Source organism: Populus nigra, chromosome 9 (genome assembly GCF_951802175.1).
Source record: "Populus nigra chromosome 9, ddPopNigr1.1, whole genome shotgun sequence".
Taxonomy (NCBI): domain Eukaryota; kingdom Viridiplantae; phylum Streptophyta; class Magnoliopsida; order Malpighiales; family Salicaceae; genus Populus; species Populus nigra.
The window spans coordinates 15,339,515-15,351,993 of NC_084860.1; the positions used below are offsets into that span (position 1 = coordinate 15,339,515).

General features: G+C 32.8%; 2 protein-coding genes across 2 annotated transcripts; one reads left to right on the forward strand and one right to left on the reverse strand.

The window, feature by feature from the left end:
* Positions 1-980: 980 nt before the first annotated feature.
* Positions 981-3,066, forward strand: LOC133703971 (polyubiquitin). The gene is made up of 2 exons (XM_062128723.1): positions 981-1,140; positions 1,713-3,066. Exon 2 carries the CDS (start codon positions 1,713-1,715, stop codon positions 2,856-2,858), a length of 1,146 nt encoding a protein of 381 aa, XP_061984707.1. The 5' UTR covers positions 981-1,140; the 3' UTR covers positions 2,859-3,066.
* Positions 3,067-10,113: 7,047 nt separating this feature from the next.
* LOC133702792 (2S seed storage albumin protein-like) lies at positions 10,114-10,560 on the reverse strand. Its single transcript, XM_062127107.1, has one exon. The coding sequence runs from the start codon at positions 10,558-10,560 to the stop codon at positions 10,114-10,116; it is 447 nt and encodes a 148-aa protein (XP_061983091.1).
* Between the last annotated feature and the right edge of the window lie 1,919 nt (positions 10,561-12,479).

The following is a 12,479-nucleotide window of genomic DNA, read 5'->3' on the forward strand; positions in this document are numbered from 1 at the left end:
GACGGAGTTGTCCACCAAATCCAAACCCCTTTTGCAAATTGTGTGATCCATATTATAGGCGTAAGAAGACGGCTACCCACCGTTTACTCGTTCCTTTCCCTTCCAACTCAGCAACACTCCAAATAAGAAATATATAAACTAATCATTCAAGGTGCGTGGACTACACTGCCTCAATTACTTAATTTTGGTTTTTATATGCAAACACTTTTTTTTTTATTATTGTTGTTAGATAAATTTCTACCAAGTAAAAAAAAATGTAAATGCTTGATAAAATATTTTCACTTGAGAAAAGTATTTTTTTTATATGTTCAATTATTATTCATAAATCCCAACAACAACTTCTTGTTTTTTTTTTTTCACTTTGATGTCATTTTCAAGTTTAATGCTGATAAAATACAACCAATTTTTAAGGAAATTTCACTTTTTAACGTGAAAAATATTTTATTTTGTTTTTTTTTATATTTTTATTTTGTAAATTTATTTATATAAAAAATATTTAAAATAACCCCGCTAACTCGTGTTTAAATTAAATAATTCTATCTAAATATTTAAATCAAACCTCAAAATTATACAAATTAATAAATATTTGTAATTTTATTTAGTTTAATAACTGGAAATCAACTAGTAATTAATAAGTCTGTAGAAAAAAAATAAATTTTTTTTAATTTAACAATAGATAAAAACAAAAGAAGGTTCTAGCGCCTAATAACTTTTTTAAATAAAAAATTATTTTCAAATTAAAAATTAACTCAAAAATATTTTGATTATTTTTTCATAGCAATATAACGACGTAAATCCAACAGAAACGTTTTTTTTTTTTCCTTACAAACAAACAGGAAAGTTCAAAATTCAAATACCGCATACACACGCGTACTCGAAGAGCGTAGTCCTTTGCTCTCACTCTCAGTTTCCTGGCAATATCCGCCTCCACTAGACGCCACAGATAAAAGGAAAAACAACCAAGAAGTCTTCCGGAAGGATCATCTAAGACGTGGCGTTTCCTAATTGGACCTTGTAGCCGGGTATTCCCGTAATTTCACCATCAAATTTCTATGATATATTGAGACGCTCCAGCTCTCTCATCCTCGCAGTTGTGATTATTTCTTCTCTATCAAAATCTTTAAACAGCTCTCATTCAAGGTATGCGTCTCGTGTCCGATTGTCTAGTTTTTTCTTAAATTTATTTTTTAATATAATTCTTATACGATCTGTTAGTGTTTTATGGATCAGTCCTTAATAATCGTTTATTGATGACAGTAATCTGTTTTATTTTTTTAATCTGGATATTACGACGTTGTTATTGATTCTATTGTTTAGATCTCGATTGATGGGGGTAATCGAGGACCCTTTCCATGTTTTTTTTTCAAATTTTGATCAATTGATTTATTCTGTTAAGATCTGCTAGTGCTTTATGGATAACATAGATCTGCCTGATGTTCAGATTTATTTGTCTCGATCTTAGGGCTCTATTATTAACTCTGTTTAGATCTCGATGTTTTCAAGGGTCTCTTAAGATTTGGTTAATTAATTAATTAATATGGATCATGTTTCTATTCGTTTAATTTTGATGCTATTTTGATTAAAAGAAAAGGTTATCGTTTTTTTTTAAATGATCAATTGAATTTGTTTGCTATTGTTAATGATCTGAAGGATTGTTATATGTTGAGATCTGAATCTAGTTTGTCTCTGATTCTACTTTTTTGGGGTGTCAGATGCAAATCTTCGTCAAGACTCTTACTGGCAAGACCATCACCCTTGAGGTGGAAAGCTCAGACACTATTGATAATGTTAAGGCCAAGATCCAGGACAAGGAGGGAATCCCACCAGACCAGCAGAGGCTGATTTTCGCCGGCAAGCAGCTTGAGGATGGCCGCACCCTTGCTGATTACAACATCCAGAAGGAGTCCACCCTCCACTTGGTGCTCCGTTTGAGAGGTGGCATGCAAATCTTTGTTAAGACCCTTACTGGAAAGACCATCACCTTGGAGGTGGAGAGTTCTGATACCATCGACAATGTCAAGGCTAAGATCCAGGACAAGGAAGGCATTCCCCCAGACCAGCAAAGGTTGATCTTTGCTGGCAAGCAGCTTGAGGATGGCCGCACCCTTGCTGATTACAACATCCAGAAGGAGTCCACCCTCCACTTGGTGCTTCGTCTACGTGGTGGCATGCAGATCTTTGTGAAGACCCTCACTGGAAAGACCATCACTTTGGAGGTTGAGAGCTCTGATACCATCGACAATGTCAAGGCCAAGATCCAGGACAAGGAAGGCATTCCCCCAGACCAGCAGAGGTTGATCTTTGCTGGCAAGCAGCTCGAGGATGGCCGCACCCTTGCTGACTATAACATCCAGAAGGAGTCCACCCTCCACTTGGTGCTTCGTCTACGTGGTGGCATGCAGATTTTCGTGAAGACTCTAACTGGGAAGACCATTACCTTGGAGGTGGAGAGCTCTGACACCATTGACAATGTCAAGGCTAAGATCCAGGACAAGGAGGGGATCCCACCGGACCAGCAGAGGTTGATTTTTGCTGGAAAACAGCTCGAAGATGGAAGGACACTTGCTGACTACAACATCCAGAAGGAGTCAACCCTTCACTTGGTGCTTCGGCTGCGTGGAGGAATGCAAATCTTTGTTAAGACTTTGACTGGAAAGACCATCACCCTGGAGGTGGAGAGCTCAGACACCATTGACAATGTCAAGGCTAAGATCCAGGACAAGGAAGGAATCCCCCCTGACCAACAAAGGTTGATCTTTGCCGGAAAGCAGTTGGAAGATGGACGCACCCTAGCAGACTACAATATCCAGAAGGAGTCCACCCTTCACCTTGTCCTCCGTCTCCGTGGTGGTTTTTAAGCTTCCGCATGTTGTCTTGGGTCTTTTATGCCTCGTGGGGGCTCTTGTGTGTGCTGAGTAGCCATTTTCGAATGGCTACTTCAAATAAATTACTGTACTCTTTTGAAGTTGGTGTTTGCGTCCAGTTTGGTACTGTTTGGATTGGCTGTCAAGGACAGTTCCATTGCAAGCTTTCGTATTTAAGCAAATAAATTTTAGTCTATTCATATGCGCTTTTGTTCATTCTAGTGCTGGCGTGATGTTGTGGGATGTTTCTCCCTGTTTGTTTGTCAGTGTTCCTAGCTCTTTTGGCTTTTGCTTTAGCAAGCGGTGAATGAATTGTGAAATCTAACACCGAATATTTTGAAAAAATTAATTAAAATTAAAATCATGAAACTAGAATTATTACATATTTTTAAATGTTGTTTTAGATTGAAACTTTTATTAATCAATTCTAAAATGAAGTTTTTTCAACTTTGTTTTTTTGGCTAAATACGAAAATACCTAGAGAAAAGAAAGAGAATAAAATATTAGAAATCTTATCGTCTGTCTGCATCTTATTTAGAAGATTAGATATTTGGTTTATTAGAAATCCATTTATTTTTTATTGATTAATAAATAATAGTAAATAATGAATACTCATTAGATATATGAAACACTAATAATTTTTGAATATCTAAATTTTTTATACAATAAATAAAATATAAATATTATATAAAAAAAATATCCGAATACGGGATGTCTGTAACATCTCGTAACTTTGGAGGTTGAAAGCTTTGACACCATTAATAATATAAATATTAATAACTTTGGGTTCGAGATTTACAACCAGAAATACTAGGCTTATGACACAGAACAAGGGGTAAAGCTAAAGCCCATAAACTAATGTGTCATGTAGTGTATCCGAGGATTCAAAGCTAAAGTGCAAAATATACTACTTAGGATTTGTTTTTTTTTGTTTAATTAGCATAGTAAACTTAAAGTTTTGACGGAATAACACCATTTGCAAAAAAAATTAGTAAAATAGCATACATTAATATTGTCGTGCATTGAAAGCATGATATTTAATAAATTTCACTATTCAAAAGTATGACAACTTAAGATATTGTGCTTTAAAAGTGTGATATCAATTAAAATTTAAATCTGGATCGAAGAACACACAGAACAGACACAGACACAACCTCTCTCTCCTAATTGACCGAGACCCTTATAATCTATTTGAAAAACCCACAAAACACCTTCATTTTACCCTTTAAAACAATAAAAAATCAAACCCATCATACTTTGTTAAAATTATAAAATTCTTAACTCTCTAATTCATTATTAGCATTATTTGAATCATATACAACTTAGCCAATTTATCTATCATTTTCTTGGGCAAGAAAAGTGATGACTTTATCAAGCGATCTACAATAACCCAAGTCGTATTGTTGTTGTTCTTTTCCCTAGGCAATCTTATCACAAAATTCATAGTGATATCTTTCCATTTTCATTTGGGTATTAACAATGAAGAGTGTAAATTTTTTTCAAAACTAGCTATGTTAGTGTGGTTATCATCCCTTCTTTTCAAGCTCAAAACATAAAAAAATTTCAAAACTAGACAATAGTCAAAATAATCTAATTGTTTTTAAAAATGCTCTGATCTTTTTCTTAAATAGATCTTGAATTATAATTGATGTCGTGATTTATAAACATGATAAAATTATAATTGATGTTGTGTATCAAAACCGTGACATTAATGAAATGTCACGGTTCAGAACCACGATATTAATTATAATTTTGTCGTAGTTTTCAACTGCGACGTGTAACCAAATGTCATGTTTCTGAACCGCGATATTAGTTAAATATCTTATTTCTGAACCGCGACTTTCTCAAAATGTACTATTTAACCAAAACTTTTTCTTCCTATGTTAATTTACTATTTATTTGCATTTTGTATATTAATTGCCCAATTTATCCTTCGAATTAAGGAATGTCATGTGACTCCATATTTTATTGGACCTAGGATGTCTGACATTATTTTTAAGAAGTTTAGTTGGCCTATAATCCATTAGTTCTTAGAATTGGTCCAAGATGTTCATATAATCCAATCACATGTTTTTTTATGAAAACTCTCACTAGAAAAACTATTACCTTAGAGGTTGAAAGTTCAGATACCATATACGATGTGAAGACAGATTCATGTGTGGATCATTTCATCTTTTGCTAGTAAATAACTTGCACCATAGCGAACTACAATATTCTAAAGGAATCAACTTTGCATTTGGTGCTCCGTCTTCATGGTTGAATGCAGATTTTTGTTAAGCTCCTCCTAGGAAAGACCAATATTACTCTTGAATATGGAGCCAAACTATAATTTTTTTTTTCAATTGCTTGTTGCCAAACCATATAGAAATCTCTTCTATGTACATTTGGCGTACATATAGTGATATCTAAATCCTTCTGCAATTTAATTAATGCGGTCCGAATTGATTCCAATTTATAGGCAAGCAACTTGAAGATGGAAAGATTTTGTTCGACTATAAAATTCAAATGGACTCAAACCTTCACTCAATTCTTGACCTACATGGTGGGATGTATATTTTTGTGAAGATTGTCATAATGGATGTCAACAATTTGGATAACATTGATAGTATGAAGGAAAGATTCAGGACAATGACAATATCTCACCAAACGAAAAAGAGGTTATCTTTGTTAAGAAGTAGCTCAAAAATGGTTGTTATTGATTAAAAAAGAAGAAGAAGTTGATGGGTGCATTGCATGCACCGCATTCCAATTGTTTGGGCTTGCCTAATGACTAAAAATCCTAGTTGTTTGGCCTAACAAAAAAAACCTAGCATTTTGAGCCTTGGCTCAATCCTGACTCACTTCAGTTTGTCCGATCTTGCCCCAACACCTTTATGTACTTTTTCAAGTTCATAGAGTTGCGCACATAATTTTCTATGCACGCAATTCATTTTCTATGTAGTGTAGATACCGGTTTTTTAGCCTATGACTATTTCCTAGTGATGTAACTAGCCAACATCTCCACTAATGTTGTGCATGTCATAACAATTCATAAACCAACTTTCTAGAAAAGTATTTTTTTTCTCTATAAGATAAGCTCAAGAACTTAATGAAAAATACACTCGGCCATAAGTAAGAAGGAAAACACAGTTCCCAAGTGTTGGTCTCTACAGATAACCATTAAAGGTTTAATCATTTAATCTCATAGATAACAATCAATCTCTAAACAATTCTAAGAACCACCACCTACCACCCAATAATTTCAAGGGCCATCATCAACCACCCAATAACTTAATTTACCACAACAACCACCCAACAATTCCTAGAATATATAATTTCACTTACATTCTCAAACAACCACCCATACAGTTTGTCTGAGTTAAATCCTTATCTAGTTATGTTAGATCCTCATTTAAATACTCAAAATCTCATTTTCAACAATCCTAGCTGCATTTATTCATATACTATTTTTTTTTCATATATCGTACATTATTTTCACCCTTTATATTTTACTTAGGCATTAAAGTGTTCCTTGTACCCACAAAGGACCTATTTTGTAGGAAAATTCATGGACCAGCTCAAGATTACAACCCTACAAAGCCCAATTCTTTTTTGAAGATTTTCATGATTTCATCACTCATACATTAGTAGATTACAACATCCAAAAAGAGTCCATTCTATATCTTGGTCCTTTATCTTTGTGATGGTTTTTAAGTATCCAATGATTATGCTTTTTATTGATAGAGTTTAATACTTTTACCAAGCTTTTCTAGGTGTTTTTTTTACTGTTATAGATAATTATGATAATGGTTGAAATGAAAGCCTATTATTACATTTTAGTCTCTTTTATATATATATATATATATATCACCTTTTGTTAATATATTTCTATTTATTAAATGAAATCCTCATTTTATACTTTTGCCTTTACCATGTTCTTTATTTCTTTACAGTATATTCGAGGTTTTTCAAAGTTTATAGATATAGATACAAACTTGAAAAATAATTCAAAATGATGATGGGTAAAAAAAAAAATCATCTTTAAACCTCTTGAATTTTGTTGAGGTCTATGCAATTTGCATGTTATTTTGGGTGGTTATGGTGATTTTTTTTTGTTAGAGGTAGTTTTGATCTTTCAAATAAGTTTGCCCTCATATCTTGTTAACAATTTGATATGGTAATGTCTTTTGTATGGTCTTACTTTTGTTTTCTCTTAATGTATATTTACTTATATGGTTCTTTTTAAGGAAATCTCCTAATGAAACCATATATGTTTTCCAAGGATTTCTAAGTAGCTTCTTTATCTTTTTAGAAGTTCCTTGCAAAGTTGAATGGTTGTATTAATTATAATTTGACAGTGGAGGGATTAAAACCACTAGAGTTTTGCTATCGATCTAAATCTATTCTCGGAATACATTAAAATAATGTTATGCAACTAGGTACTTACTCTGTAGTTAAGAGTATATTACATTGAATTTGAGGTTGGAAAGTACATTGTCACGGGTTACAATATTGCTCTAGCTTATGGAAAAGGCATTGCTTTGAAGGTTTGTTTACTTTCTTTATTAGCCATGTTTTTATTTCTTCTGATGTTCTACTTATTAAGTATGTTAGCTTGATGTATTTTTTATAAAGGTTTTTTTTTTAATTAAAACTAAAGCTTGTTTGTTTGATGCATTATATATGTGATAAAATATTAATCAAACTTTCATCTTACTTCATAAGAAGACTATAAGTGCATCAATGGTCTCATATGCTTGCAATGGATACATATATAAATCTCACATATTGGTACTAGAACGAACTTCATTCACTAGCATATCATATTAGTGTAAGCACCTCTCATATTCTCCTCATCATCTCTTCTTCTTGCTGCTTCTCGTGGACTATTTATGGATTGTAATGCTTTAGATTAGCACTTCCCAACCACAATCTTTAATTGGTAGCAACATTGCTGAATTAGCTTTCGATATTATAGATCATCATCATTAACTTCTCATAATGTCGAGTCTTGACTTATTGATTATGAAAAGTATGTTTATAGGGTCCCCAATATTACCTTCATATCTATTGATAATACCTTTTGGTTATTAATGGTTGATTAGGTTCATCAACCTCAACAATAGTGATAGTGAATTTGTATGTAAAGGCATTGGAAATAGTTATCAAACTAAAGAGTAGTGATAGATTTGCTATTGTTATAAGCCTTATCATTATGAATCAGTATGATGAGTGGTTTTTTTTTTATAGTAATTAGGTTGTACTTGGTTAGTGAAAGAAATACATTATGTTTTTATAAGGATTTTATGTTGTGCATGTAGGGAAAAGGAATTTGCATGTTATGGTTCACATGGGTTTGGTGTCCCGATCCTTCCTTGTATGTTTATATCAGCACGCATATTCTCACAAGAAATACTTTGTTTGGTTTTGGAGCGATACAAGAGATTATAGAGAATCTAAGCTTTTAGTATGAATTTTTTTGTAATTGGATTATATAGAAGGTCTAGTAGATACATTTATGAATTAAATAGATTAGTCTAAGTCCAATAAGAAGTCCAAACTCATCAAACAATCATTCTGATGAAAATAGACATAACTTTTGTTTTGTTTCCTAGATAAAGGGGACATGTCTCTATATACTTTCTATTTTAGAATTAAAGAAATTCACTCTAAAATTATCCTATAAATAAATTTATTTCATGTCTTTTTCTTTTCAAACAAACAAGTTTTAATTTATCCTCATTGTCTCCATCTTTTTTTTTTTCACAAGACAGTAACAAAACCTTTTCTTACGGATCATGTACATGTACACCACTTGTGACTAACTATTGAAGTTGTCACAAGTGGATTTGGATTGTGGATCCCTTTCAAAGTCGAATTTGGTCTTGATTGTGACATATATTGTTTACAATTGGCTTAAGAACTCCCTTTAAAGTTGCTCTTAGCATTTTTATGACCTTGGAAAGTTAGGCTTTTTTGCTTGGATTTTAGCATTGATGTTGTTGTGTAGAAGAATTGGCAATGAAAACCTTGAGAATAAAGGTGTCTTTTAGTTGAATGAAAGAGGTGATGAGTTTTTATAAGGGAATTTGGGTTGTGTATGTAAAGAACATGGAGGTGATGAGTTTTTGACCGCAAGTTCTGATTAAACAAAAAACAAATTCTTTTACAATTGGATTAGCTTAGTTAAGAAATTTAATGAAGAATAGTGTTTAATTATATCGATTTGATAAATAATCAGGTGATCAATTATTGACTAATCAATTGATTAAGTTTCTTCTTTCCTATTAAAAAAAAATATAGTTGAGAACTGAATTATAAGTGGATAAAAGTAGTAGCCTCACAAAATCAAATGAAATGTGAATATTCAAATATTTCAAACCTTAAAAAATATATATCTAATAAAATAAGAATGTTTAAATATTTCTAACCTTAAAAATGTATCTATCCTAAGTTGCAGCATACACAAGAAGAATAGGTAAGGATCGATAAATAAAGCAAAGAAATAAATATAAAAAAAAAATTGAAGAAATAATTAAATTGCATATATGGAGTTGACTACTTTTTCTAGAGGGGCTATTTATACATATAGAATGTTTAAATTATATCTAAATAAGTAATTCGAATCATATACAAGTAATCTAAATCATACAAGAAGGTATAATGAATACCAATACAAACTAAATTTCTTATATATTGATAATTATATGAATTCTAACTAAGCTAAACTAGTTTAATTTATCAAGGATTTTTATAAACCTTCTAGTCATTCACGCAAATTTTACTTTATCAAGGATTTGCATATATGGTTGATTGCTTCTTTTTGTGTTGATATGTGAATATATTTTATTTTTTTTAAATGAGTTGGCTTGATTCTTAGGGGTTATAATTGGGTTCTTTGCACGCCCGAAGAAATACGAGAGAATTCAGTAAATTCAGAGTCCTTGTGATAATTAATAAAATTAGAAGTCCAAGCAAATGATATGTAGAGATGACATGTTGCTACTGTATATCATCAAGCCAAGCTGCTGCATTGCTTTTTTATTGCATGCGTACATTTTACATGAGCTGATAAACTCAAAAGGTAGACGTACTTTTATTATGGCGCAAGTGCTTGCATAAACAGCCTGATCGACGTGCTAGACTTACTTTTATTGCCTAAGTGCTTGCATAACAGCCTGATGTGACTATGCATACCGCTCACAAGCCACTCTACGAGTGAGTGAACTTCGCTAACTAGCTGGCACATCATATGATCCTAAAACAGCATCTAGAACCAGATTGATTGGGATTGACAATCGGGCAAGCTGCACTGTCTTTGTATGTCGGTTGCCCTCCTCTGTACCTCCTGCGTCTCTTCCTGTTCAGGGCGGCGTTGGTGCTGTGTTTGCTCCTCGATCACAGACCGTAAAGCGTCGCACTGGCACTGCCTATCCACACGCCTTATTTGCTGGCAGCATTGCTGAACTTGCTCTTGATCACCCTGCCGATTGTGGATCCCTCGGAGTGCTAACCTTGGCCTTGATATTTGGGATACATATTGCTCACAACTGCTCAAGTCCTCCCTCCGAATCTGCTCTTGGCAGCCTCCAGATCGACTCCTGCTGGACTGCTCATCAAACTCCACGGTGGTGATGGTTGTTCTGTAAGAAGAGGCATTGGCGATGAGTGCCAAGAGAAGGCTAGCTAGAACTGCTATTGTCGAAAACCTTGCCATGTTTTAGGGAGAAAAGTACAGTGGGGTTAGGGTGGATGAATGAGGTGATGGGCGCGGCGCAATGGGTTTTTATAGGGGATTTTGAGCTATGCATGTAGAGAACGTGGAGGATGGCATGGTTATGCGTATGATCTGTGATTTTGATGCGGTGGCTATGAATGTTTTGGTGGTTTGGTTGATGCTTACACGTCTAGATCAGCATGCAAATTCTGCCAAGAGATGCTTTGTTTGGTTTTCGAGTTTCTTTAGTCATTATCTAAGAGAATATCAAACACGGACGCTCGTGTTGATAATTCAAGAGTACTGATGGGGTTCCGCTCTGTCCGGTCGCAGCGTCTCTGTTTCCACTGTATTAATTAGGATTAAGCTCGAGGTTTAATTGGCTTATTTACAAGGCCTTTTGATGTGCTTAACTTGTATTGTTAAATGTCATTGTTGCCTTTTTTTTTTCCTTGCTTTTATATATATATTGTTATATCAAACAGGTAAGAAATGTTTGCATTGGTAATATACATATATAAATCTCACAATATTGGTACTAGAATGAAATTCATTTACTAGCATATTGTATTAGTGTTAGCACCCCTTACACTCTTCTCGTCATCTTTACTTCTTGCGGCTTCTCGTGAACAATTTATGATTTGTAATGCTTTAGATTAGCACTTTCCAGCCACAATCTTTAATTGGTAGCAACAATATTGAAGGAGCTTTAGATATTATAGATCATCATTGTTATTAACTTCTCTTAATGTTAAGTCTTGACTTATTAATTGTGAAAAATATGTTTCTAAGATCCTTAGTATTACCTTTATATTTATTGACAATACCTTCTGGTTATTGATGGTTTATAGGGTTCATTAACCTCAACGATAATAATAATAAATTTATAGCAAAGACATTGAAAATAGTTATCAAACTAAAGAGCAGTGCTATATTTGTTATTGTTATAAGCCTTGCCATTATAAATTAGTGTGGAGAGTGATTTTTTTATATGAGTTTGGTGTCCTATTCCTTTCTTGTATGTTTATAACAGCATGCATATTCTCACAAGAAATACCTTGTTTGGTTTTGGAGTGTTATAAGAGATTAAGGAGAATATAAGCTTTTAGATATGAATTTTTTGTAATTAGATTATATAGAAGGTCTAATATATACATTTATATGTGAATTAAACAAACAAGTTTAAGTCTAATAAAAAGTCTAAACTCGTCAAATAACATTTTTTATGAAAATGGATGTACCTTTTGATCCGATCATTGAATTATACTCAAAGTCTGCTAGGATATTTTACGAACCTAGTTCTAGATGATACTATTCTATGTTTGTATCAACTAGTTATAAACAAAATTCTAGTAAATAAGTTATTTTTCCTAGATATTTTTTGATTTTCATATTTAATTTCTTCTTTATTTTATCTAGTAATTTTATGGTTTTGTTTCGTTTCCAACCCAAGTATTATTTCCTTTCCAACCTAAATCTATTGAATACCTATTTAAATAGTTATAGGTTATTTTCAGAATGATTTTTTCTAAATTATTCTTAATTATTTTGAAAATAGCTTTGTCTAAGGTTTCTCAAGCCCTTTTAGTTTTTTTTATCTTCTTGTTTTTCTTTTCAATCCTAATTTATTTAGTTCATATTATGTCATGGAGTTTCTCTTCATGATATGGAGATTTGTTCTTTTGTAACTTTGGTAGTCTAATCACATGTTTGTGCTTCCACATAGATTGGAAAACAGATGCGTTCATGATTAGTTATGCTTATATGTGGTTTTTATTATAGATATTCTCTTCTTTTTCCCTTAAGTTCTACATAAGTATCCTACAAGAATAAGAGACTAAGAGCGTGTTTGGCATTGTGGTTGCGGGTGCTTTTCAAATAACTTTTCGTGCCAAAATGCATGCCAACGATGTTTTTTT